Source organism: Dipodomys ordii, unplaced genomic scaffold (assembly GCF_000151885.1).
Source record: "Dipodomys ordii isolate 6190 unplaced genomic scaffold, Dord_2.0 Scaffold2, whole genome shotgun sequence".
Lineage (NCBI taxonomy): Eukaryota > Metazoa > Chordata > Mammalia > Rodentia > Heteromyidae > Dipodomys > Dipodomys ordii.
Window position 1 is genome coordinate 36,317,465 of NW_012267218.1, and position 12,035 is coordinate 36,329,499.

Below are 12,035 nucleotides of genomic sequence, written 5' to 3' on the forward strand. Positions count from 1 at the left end.
TTTTTTTTTTTTTTAGTGCTGGTACTGGGACTTGAATTAAGGGTCTGCACACTGTCCCTGATCTTTTTTGCTTTAATGCACCACTGATGATCCTAGAGGGCTCTTATCTTTATGAAGGAAAAAACTGCTCTTAACTTACACTTCACAAACAAATTTTTTTTTGTTCTCCCAGTAAGGACTCATATTCTCAGTCCTTTTCAGAGTAAATTTTTAGTTCTTACCAACTCAGAGTTGGTGAATGAAAACATTCAAAAATCCTATCTTGGGGCTGGGAAGGTGGCTCAGTGGTGGAGCGCTTGCCTTGCATGCTTGCGGCCCTGGGTTCTATTCCTCAGCACCACATAAGCAGAGAAAAAAAAAGCCAGAAGTGGCGCTGTGGCTCAAGTGGTAGAGTGCTAGCCTTGAGCTGAAGAGCTGAGGGACAGTGCCCAGGCCCAGAGTTCAGGCCACACGACCAGCCTCCCCCCAAAAAAAAAATCCTATCTTGAGGCCACATTTATAAAACCAAGTTCTTATATTTATTTTGGTGGCTGCTGTGGTATATAATATAGAAGAAGCAACTGTTGTGTGATAAATGTTATGACGCAGTCAGGTTAAGAATGTTAACTTTAGGGCTGGGAAGGTGGCTCAGTGCTTGCCTTGCATACATGAGACCCTGGGTTCAATTCCTCAGTACCACATAAGCAGAAAAAGCCAGAAGTGGCACTGTGGCTCAAGTGGTAGTGCGCTAGCCTTGAGCTGAAGAGCTGAGGAACAGCGCCAGGCCCAGAGTTCAAGCCCCATGACCAATAAAAAAGAAAAAAAAAAGAATGTTAACTTTAATAAGGTTAAGAATGAACCCAAGCTTTGGCTTTTGTTCTTAGAAATGCTTTGAAATCTGACTTTTGCCTCTTTGACAGAGCTGCTTAAATGGTAGAACAGCAGGGAAGAAGTAGAAAAGAGTATTTGAAGGAATATGCTCTTTGATTTTAATGTTGAAATCAGTTCTGACCCCCTTCCTAGATGATTTTTTTTGTCCCCCACATACAGTGGGGGTTAAGTTTAAAAAATAGGTAACTTTATTAATCAAACTTCCTACCCTCAGTGCCTAATACTTATTACCAAATTTGATAGAGAAGGATGATAATTTTCTATACATCATTTTTAAGTGTTTTGTATGACAGGTTTGCAACACAGAATTGCTGGTGATTTCAGTTATTGATTGACTCTTACAGTAAGTTATTTTGTTGTCTTTCCCTGAAATAATTTTGTATTCTTTGTCAGTGATGACAACTCTTAAGTATCTGTATATTCCCTAGGCAGTAGAGTCAATTACTTAGCACTCAGAATGGCCATTATATGTTGCTAGGAATGTTCACATAGTCAGTGAGATTTTAAAAATATTTAAAATCAATATTGTGGTATATTTTCATAAAGCTAGCTTACAAATTCTGCTATTAAAGAAAGATGGCTGACATTCACTGGGATGTTTCTGGTATCTTTTCTTATCATAGGGGATTCATTCATTAATATGATCACAATTAAGAAAACATTGTTGTAGAGTTGTTGTAGAGTCCATCTGTTTTTGCCCAGCCCATTACTGTTTTGTATATTCCCCGTAGGGACTCATAAAATTATACATGATGGCTTATGAGGATGGAAGGATTTAGCACGGTAGATATTTTGTGGTTTTATTTATTCATTTAAGTATTCATGTGGTTAGTGTTTGGTGTTTTACATAATACTAAGAAGAATTGGAGATAAATCTTGATTTCTTGGAACATTTTAGCAGAAGAGGCAGATGAGTATACAAATAACAAAAATGCAAAGCAAAATGACTCTGTCTGGGTAGAGAATTTAGCTCTGATTTAGAGAATTGATGTATATGGTTTTGTATATATGTGTGTGTGTATGTGTGTTATGTCTGTATGTGTATAGATTTCCATATGTATGTATATTCACTATATAATTGGTAACGAATCCCCAAATGTGGAAAAATTGCAAATTTTAATGGATGCCACATAGATCCCAGTAGTGAGAAATTATCTTATAGATATGTAGTCAAGCAAAATTTCCTAACGTATTGACTACCTGAATTTTCTTTAAGATTAGCTTTTAATAACAGGAGTGACTGTTTTCTACTGCACAAGAGGCAGCCAGGTGCTCAGCCTCAGGCCAACAGATCTCCTATTTATAGGAGACTGTACTGTGGCTCTCTCAAGAGGGCTGTTCCAGTCTCAGGCAAAGAGATTTGTTCCGAATGATTAATCTGGGTTCACACTCCATGTCTGAGAGTCCTCATGGGGCTGGTCCAAGCAGAGATTTCTTTGTGTTCAAGCAAATATATACCTTTGGACTATATAGAGGATTGTGGATATCCCAAAGGTATTTTTAGATGTTTAGAGAAAATTAAGGTATTTTCAAAACATGACTTTTGAATATAAGGATATATATATGATATATATATATAATCACTTATAATATATAAAATAAGATATATACAAAATATAATAATACACTATAAACAATAAAACTATAAACATTAAAATATGCACATATGTACTATATATACATTATAAGTGCATTATATAATGAATATCTATAAAAATTTTAGTGATATAAACAAGAGTTTTTATTGCACTGGAGCACAAATAATTACAAACTTAAAAATGTGTAAAATAAAGTATGATAGTATCAATTGCACTACATGTGGCTGTCTTTATAACTATGAAGTTGTTTGGACATCAGATATCCTCTTAACACTTAAACTATACATTGCCCCAAAGGAAAAGATTAGAAGAAAAGTATAATGCATCTGCCTAAATGATCCTAAAAGCATTCAAACATTATCACACTTGGCAACATTAAATTTGTCTGAAAGATTCACATATACTCTGCCCATGTTTGCCAGTACCTTTTCTTGAACTCAGGGCCTGTGAGTGTCCCTGAGCCTCTCTGTGCTCAAGGCTAGCACTCTACCACTATAGCCACAGCACTATTTCTGGCTTTTTCTGTTTATGTGGTACTGAGGAATTGAACCCAGGGCTTTATGTATGCTAGGCAAACACTCTACCACGGAGCCACATTCCCAAGTTTTTAGCATAAGAGGGAGGCTCTCCAGGTGAGCCAGAAGCCTGCCACTATTCTCTGGATTTTCTTAAGGTGTCTGCTTCATCTACATTCTGAGGGTTCCAGTTTCCCATTAAAACTCTGACTCAGGACTTGATGAAATCTCTCATCTTTTCACAATGGATATTAGTTGAAGTTGTAAAGGTGCTTGCTTCCTCAAACCTAATGGACAACAACGCAAACCAAGAAAGTAAGAAAAAATGTAAAATGAATTAGGCTCATCAGGTATGAATTTATCTTGGTCCTTAACAAATTCCCAGGCTCTGATCCATTCTGTGCGTGGTCTTAGCATTTCTTTTTATTTGATATGTGAAGTACTAGAACAATTGTTTAGGCACCTTGCCAGGCATTCTGTCACCTTAGCTCTTGGCTTGTTTCCTATATAGAAGGTAACTTTCTTATGTTCTCTTCTTCATCCCTGATTCCACAGAGAAAAGCCAACCAAGACCAGGATGTAAATTTCACCCAGGGCCCAAGAGCAAGTAGTGAACTCCATCTCCCACATAGGTATCATCTGCCCTCTTTCCATGTTGAAGGAAACACATTCAATCTCTAGGTAAATGACAGTCAGAAGACCTTCATGATTAATGTCACATGCATCCCACACTCTATCCCCTTTAAAAGCTCCATTTATTTCAAGGCAGTCCAACATAGGCAATACAACCTGTGTTAACAAGATCATTCTACAGCAATATTCAGCACTATATTGCTTCACAAACAAAAGACAATAAAATTAAGAGGACAGGAAGGAGAGACAAACGGTTCTGCTCAAAGTTCTCCTCCTCTGTGACGTCTCTCAGACAAACCAGTCTGAAATGATGAGTTATAGAGTCTGTTGGAAAAGAATTCTACTTCTGTTCTCAAATGGATATGCTTGAATTTGTCCTGATTCCATTATGAAAACACACTAAATCCCAACCAAAGTATTTAATACCATTTTTGTTGTTGTTGTTGTCAATCATGGAGCTTAAACTCAGGGCCTGGGCTTTTTTGCTCAAGGCTAGTGCTCTACCACTTGGAGCCATGGCTCCGCTTCTGATTTTCTGGTAGTTAATTAGAGTTAAGAGTCTCATGGACTTTTCTGCTTCGGCTGGCTTCAATCTATGATCCTCAGATATTAGCCTCTTGAGTAGCTAGGATTATAAGTGTGAGCCACCGTACCTGGCTAGTATTTAATATCTTTCGGGCTCTATTTTTCCACCTGAGAAACAGGGACACTGATGTATCTACTTCAGGCCTTGTTGTGAGGATTAAGAGCTTGCAGGTAACATTTTTAGTAGTACTTTTGGACACACAGTAAACACATAATGTGACTTAGTTTTATGATTGATTATGTACATACCATTTGATGAAGTTATACACCATTTCTTATGTACTACTATGTATTAATTGCTATGAAGAAATACATCCTCTCTATGCAGCCATGGGCTAGATGTCAGGTAGATGATATAAGTAAGCAGAAAAAGGGGTAGGAGACTGTAGGGCGTGGTGAGTGTGTTACAGGGGAGAGCATACACTCCTGAGCCATATAATTTGTTCACCATTTTGCCAGAAGGAGAACCTGAACCAGTGATATCAGATCTCAGATCTTTCTAAGACTAGCTGAATTGACTCATGTTTATATAAAACATTCTGATTTAAAAATCAGAATCAATTGGGAATCAATTCAGATGTTTACCTGTCCCATTTTGTTTTATTTTATGTTATTTTTATTTTGTTGGTCATGGGGCTTGAACTCTGGGCCTGAGCTGTCTCTCAGCTCTTCAGCTCAAGGAAAGTGCTCTACCACTTGAGCTACTGAGCCATTTCCAGTTTCTGAGTGGTTTACTGGAGATAAGAATCTCAAGGACTTTCCTGCCTGGGCTGGCTTTGAACCGAGATCCTCAGATCTCAGCCTCCTGAATAGCTAGAATTACAAGCGTGAGCCACTGGTGCCTGGCTCCATTTTATTTTATTTTTTTTACTGTACATATACCCCCAAAATGAATCTGTCTTTCTAGTCATTGACTCTTAGTTTGTGATCTCTTGACTGAATTCTATACACTCTTTAAAAGCAGGGTCTGATCTTTTGGTATACCATGGCCTATCAGTACTTGGTGTTGGGCAAGATCATGATTAAGTGCCTGCTTTTATGACCATCTTTTTGTTTAGGTGAAATGTCTCCTTCTTGCTTTGTCTTGCTTATTGATGTTATTATTCGAATCTAGTGCTGATTCAGGCCTGAAGTTGATCTCTTTTTATATAAATGGAGCAGTGGTTCCCAATCACACTTTCCTTCGAAACTCCCTAACAATTTGCTTCCAATTCTTGGGTCCCATCATAGAGTTGTAGAGTATTTCATAATCCATGCCAGTATCTGCACCAATTAGGAAAGAGGAACTCAATAAGCTAATGATTGATTTTTGCGTGTGTGTGCTGGTATCAGGGATTATGTTCAGGGCCTTGTACTCTGGGATTGTTTGCTTACCATTAGTCTTCTACCACTTGAGACACATCTCTAGTCTGGCTATTTGCTGATTGTGGAGGTAGAGTCTCTTGGAGTTTTCTGCTGGGCTTCAAACCATGGTCCTCCATGGACCTCCTACGTAGCTAGAGTTAATTACAGGCATAAGCCATTAGTGCTCAGCTAGTTTAATTATTTAAAACCACTTTGGGAAGCTAGAGTGTGAGGGAGAGAAGCAGAAGAAATATGGGGTTAGGGAGACCCTCTAACAGTGTTATGGGAGTTCATTTGTGAAATGTCACTTCCCCCCATGCTCTCACCTGATGTGAAGAAAGCATGTAAATGCATTTCCATTAGAAAATTCAAATACTCACTTGAAACATGCACAGACACCTACACAATGTTTGTATATATATGTTTAAATATAAACAAAGTAATGTTTATATTCAAGCTCTATAAAACTATCAAAGAGGAAGATAGCATAATTTTTTTCAGTCAACATGTATTGAGTCAAGTTTTTTTTCCCCCCCCTTTGGTTGGTTGTTGGGCTTGAACTCTGGGCCTAGGCATTGTTCCTTCAGCTTAAGGCTAGCGCACTACCCCTTGAGCCACAGTGCCACTTCAGGTTTTCTGAGTGGTTTATTGGAGATAAGAGTCTCATGGACTTTCCTACCTGGGTTGCCTTTGAACCATAATCTTCAGATCTTAGTCTCCTGAGTAGCTAGGATTATAGGCATGAGCCACTGGCACCTGACTTGATACATATTTTTGCAAAGTGAATAATCAATCTAACTAATCTATCAGTTGACTGTATGTGGATTTTTATATACAAGTTATGTATATTTCATTATTGCTAATAATCCTCTAGGATTACTAAAGTATTGAAAAAAGTTTTATTCCAGATGGCTCAGAATTTATAGATACACTATTAATATAGCTTCTGTGTTTCCTGTATATCAGCCTTAGAAATAAATAGTATCACTTTAGTCTTATTTCTCAGAGGAAAGCTGTTATCTAATTCAAAAGCAGTTGTTTAATGAAAAGGAGTTAGACTATAGAACTTACACTTGCTATAGGGCTTTATCAGGGAAACTCAATTTAATTTGGGGCAGAATTTATAGAAGATAATGGAGAACAGGCCATTTATATGGGGTTAGGTCTGAAAAGGGATTAGGCCATGGTGAATGTGAATGCAATTCACTTGTCTCTTTAGCTGGCTAACCAGATAAAGGAGATAACATTATCAAGAGCAAAGTCCTCAAATGTTAAGAAGTACAAAATGAAATAAGAATATCTTTAAACATCTATTTGAAACATGGATTGAGTCTAAAATGTTTTGCAGCTGGTGTTTGAAGTGGCTGGTTATCTTGCCTCAAGCTTTTTCATTTTCTCATTAATGTAGCTTTAAGCATTGTTAAGGCTAGATTGGAGGGCACTTAAGTCATTGTATTTACTGTTATGCAATTAAAGGGAAGTTTGAAATGGAGTAAAAGTTTTCAAAAGGGGGTCGGGAGGAAAAATGGGGAGAAGACAAAGGAAAAGATGACATTGTTCAAAAAGAAATGTACTCATTACCTGCCTAATGTCACTGTAACTCCTCTGTACAACACCTTTACAAAAACAGTAAGAAAAAAAGTTTTCAAGAGAATAAAATGGGTCCATATGGGAATCTAAAATATGCTGATGCATTAAAAAAAGAGAGAGAACTGAAGAAATCAACAGAAGTGCTTAAAGATGTCAGTGCTTAGTAAACACTATCACTTGAGATTTTTAGTTTTAAAATGTGTCCCAGGTTACAGAAGCATTTGGGAGTGATATTGGAGAATTTGAGAATGGTATTTGAAAAGCAAATTAAATCTCTTATTCAATTTGCTGGATGCACCTCAAATGTAGATAATACAGAGGCTTTTGGAAAGCATGATAATTGGACAGACGATTCAGAAGGGATCTAATGTAGCAGAATGACTACAACTTGGCTGAAATATATGTTAATACACAGATGAGACCAGAAGTAGTCAGAATAAAACATAGACTTTTCCTTCCCAGACTGGCTTTTGAACCATAATCTTACATCCCAGCCACTGATGCCCAGGTCTGTAGGGGAACTTTCTAAGAGCAAGTAACAGCTGAGAAATACAAAATGTAGCAGATGTATAATTTAAATGATTCAGCTTATTTATAGTAAGTTTGTCTGAATTAAGGAGAAAAGGGAGGTTAAAATAAGAAGAAAATGCAGATACATGTAGCAATTTTGGTTACCATCTAGGTCTCAAGAACAGTGATGGTGTTTATTATGAAGTTTAATAAATATGGTATTTAATAATATGGTATTATTTAATAAATATGGTATTTAATAATATGGTATTAACACTGATGTTAATAAGCTTTATGGGATGTTACACAATAAGGTGTAATACATCACATGGCCAGGGCCAGTTTAATTTTAGAAATTCTGTAAGTTCTAAGTCAGCTTTGCACTGGGAACCACACTGGGAATTTTATGGTGGTTACTTCCAGAGCTTCAGCTTCCTCAACAGTTTCTGGTCCTGGAGAGCCATCTACTGGAAAATCACTTCATAGCCTCAGGATATTTCCTTGCTTTTCTGTTTTGCACACAATTGGATACTCTAGTTTTTTTTTTTTTTTTAAAGAACTAATAAATAACAACAACAAAAAACCCCAACTGGTTGATTGATTCTACATTTTTCTTCTCATGCCTAGCTACCATAATTAAAAAAAAATCCTATGAGCAGAGAGGTTCCCAAGCACCAGTGAACATTTCCCTTTTAGAAAGATGCCTGGCTGAGACAGAGCCACACCCCTCAGGGAGGAACTGGCTCAGGCCAGCCCCAGGAAGCTGCACCATTTTTTCCAGACATCCTTTCCCTTTCCACATATATTCATTTGGTGTTAAACTGTAAAAAGGGGAGAAAAAAAAGGCCACCGAAAAGAAAACTTTGACTTAACACGAATCAGCAAATATGCAAAAGATGAGGATTTAGATTAATCACTGCTTTTCCAAAAAGGCAGGGTGATGCGGGTCCCCAATGCTATTTCTGTTTCTTCTGACTCCCAGTGTTAGGATGACAGAGTCTCAGCCCACAGGTTTCTTCTCTGGCGATGCCTTAGCTACAAGCCTGGAAATGCTAGTGACTTGGCTGTTTTCTGGAGAACTAAAAATGTCTAAGCTGTAATAAAAAGACAGTTTGAAAAACTTTTGGTGAGGACTGTCTATGAAATGACTATGAAATGGACTTTGTAACAACGTAATCTGGGGCAAAATGAAAACTCTTAAGATTTGGTAACCTAAGGCAGAAATGTTTGCAATAAATAAAGAAAACAAGCTTAGACCTAGAGAAGCAAAAATTCTAGGTGTGAACAAACTCCTTAAAGGCTTGGCTATTGTATTATCTGAATACCTAAGGTTAGCATTTTGACTAGCTAAAGTAGCCTGTAAATAAAACAGGATTTATAAACTTGGTCCTTGTTTAGGTAATGATACGTATTTGGAGGGCAGTGCCTGCAAAGCTTTTGAGTTCTCCAGAAGAAAAGTTCTATGTAAGTGCAAAAGATGGTTGTGGGTTATGAAGCAGCTGTTAAGAGATTCTGACAGAGAGGCCAGACATATGAAATTGGCTTAGTGAGGATGCTGTCTAGACACATTTTCCCCTCCTAGCCACTTGTAATAGGACATTTCTCTATTCGAATTGCCACTTGATATCACTAAGCATCTCTTAGCCATGTGGTACCATTACCTGACATTGCTGATGAATGGTTTGCAGTTTTCATTTATAACTTTCAATTCACTTTGAGCATAGCAATATCAATTAGGTCATGTCCTATTCTCCATTGAATACTGAGCTGTCTTTCTGTTCTAACACCTCAGTTACAGTTGTGGATGACATCTATTAGGTATCAGAATTCTTGACAGGATCTTGATCTTGGTAAGGATGCTATGGAAGAATACACTAGCCCCATGGCAAGGAACCTTGGTTGATGCACAACCTTGGTTGTGCAGCCTGAACTCAGTGGGACCCCTGAGTGTGTAAGGGGGTGCTGGTTCCACAAAAGTGAGAAGGGGATGCATGAAACTTGTGCCACACATTTGGGAGTGGACATAGCACAGATAGGTGGGAGGATTCTGCCTCTTAGGTCAGAGGGTGACTCAGAAACTCTCCTTCCTGTCCTTTTGAATCTTGTGTGTGGCCCTGTTACGATCTGATAGTATGGGTCAGCCAGTGTCAAAATCAACCTGAGAAGAAGATGTGTCAGTCCTGAGGATGCACTTTGCATTCCAGGTGACAGGGCTGCAAGGAAAAGCTCAGCTAAATCCTCTTATCTTCCCTTCCTGGATTTAAAGGGACAAAATGCCACTTCAGGTCTTTCAGCCTTGTCACTGGATGTCGACATAAAGGGTATCCATGTTCATCATGCTAAACTAAGAATAATAATTTCTTTTTAGAGGTCCAGTTTTTCTTTTTCTGTGCCACCTTTATATATGCTTGTAAGTGTGTGTGTGTGTGTGTGTGTGTGTGTGTATGTATACATTAACTTACTGGCCACAGGCTTATTTGGTGTTCAAATACCACAAAAATTAAATTTGGGTTTTTTTCTAAGCAAAATTTCTAAACAAAAACATTAGGAACCTTATTTTCCTAACCTCTACTCCACCAGAATCACTGAGAAAGAACAGTTGTGCAAGCTGACTCTTCTGAGAGTGTTGGTGATCTTCTCCACATTGTTACCTTATGACTGCCTACTTTCCAGCTCCCATGAGAGGTGGATTGAGAATGGGGATGTGATTGCTTCCAGTTTCTTGGTTATTTTCCTCCACAGGGAAGACAGGAGCCATGAATGGATGTGGGCATCTCTCATGCAATATTGTGTTGAGTTCTGCTCACAGAGGTGGAGGAGTAGAAAGTGAGCTGAATTATGAATGTTCATCTCTGGTGGCACAGGGGTGGGAACAGCTCCTTTTAAAGTTCTGATGATATTTCAGTGTAGTCTCTAAACAGATAAATTTTTATGACCACTAGAAAACAGAAACAGGGCTGTTTTTTAATCTTGTAAAAAATAAGTTACCATAATAACAATTCTGAGTATCAGCATGTGAACTCCCAGTAAACATGATACATGATTTAAAAAAATTTCACATCATCCACATTGGCTATAAAATTGGCTTTAAAAGGTCAAACACAAATACATATATAAATGTATATATATATATATATACACACACACACATATATTGTTATATGTGTTACATTTAAAAAAAGATTCATTTGTTGGAGTCTACATTTACAGCATGTTTTTATGTTTCCAATTGACTTTTTTTGTCCAGAGGGAGAAGAAGATGAGGATGAAGAAGACGAAGAAGATGAAGATGAAGAGGAAGATGAGGAAGAAGATGAGGAAGATAAAGATGCAGACTCCTTAGATGACAGCTTTGATGGGGACACCGAATTGCCAGGGTTCACTCCCCCTGGCATCACATCCCAGGATCCTGGCCTAGAGCAGGGAAACCTAGACGCACTGGAGGCAGCCACCTACCAGGTGCCGGACGCCATTGAATGGGAACAACAGAATCAAGGCCTGGGTAAGACCCATGAGTATTTTTCTTTCCGTCCTCCCTGTCCTCTTCCTACTTTAATATGGTGAGAACTTCCTTTCTTTGACATTTGTCATGGGCAAAATGATCTTTCTATTTTTATGGGTGTTTATTTGGGGGGAAAAAATCAGCTGTTTGTTCAAGAAGTTTGTATTGGGCTGGGAAGGTGGCTCAGTGGCAGTGTGCTTGCCTTGCGTGAATGAGGTCCTGGGTTCGATTCCTCAGAACCACATAAGCAGAAAAGGCCCGAAGTGGCACTGTGGCCTTGAGCTGAAAAGCTCAGGGACAGAGCCCAGGCCCAGAGTTCAGGCCCCATGACCGACCAAAAAAAAAGAAAAAAAAAGTTTGTATTATGCTGTTAAATAGGAGACTCATGATGCACATGACTATCTGAAGTTTGGAAGGAATTCCAGTTTTCCTTCCCAGCTGGAAGAAAGACAGCTTTAGGAAAACTTCAAATGGGAGATGCATATAACCAGGATGCTGGATAAGCAGTACCTGGACCTGAGTCAGGAAACGAATGGGATTTGTCATCTTCTGTCCTTTCAGAATTTGTTTCCTAGGGCAAGTTCCTGCCCTGTTATTAGCTGAGCTTTCCAGCAAGCCCACCATTTTTTCTGCTTATTGTAAACACTAGCTCTGTTCACCTGTTGAGTGTCCAGACAGCCTTAGGCTTTCTCTGCCTTGTGCTTGGCCCCTGCCTCTTATGAGAGACCAAGTATACAGGCTTTCCCTTTCCTGTGGACACTATTAAGCTAATAAATGAAAGACCCATTCCCACTCTCTTGACCTGAGGTGAAGTAAGGTGAAGTGATCCTGATCTTCAGAGAAATTCCTTCTTGAAAATTCCCTTAGGGTTTTTTTTTTTTTTTTTTT

General features: G+C 38.4%; 1 protein-coding gene across 1 annotated transcript in view; it reads left to right on the top strand.

Annotated features, from left to right (window-relative positions):
- The window catches only part of LOC105984975 (chromosome unknown open reading frame, human C14orf37), a 103,441-nt gene that overhangs the window by 14,312 nt on the left and 77,094 nt on the right, over positions 1-12,035 (top strand). The window contains exon 4 of the mRNA XM_013015371.1: positions 10,893-11,147. Within this exon, the coding sequence (XP_012870825.1) occupies positions 10,893-11,147 (255 nt within the window). The remainder of the gene's footprint in view (positions 1-10,892; positions 11,148-12,035) is intronic.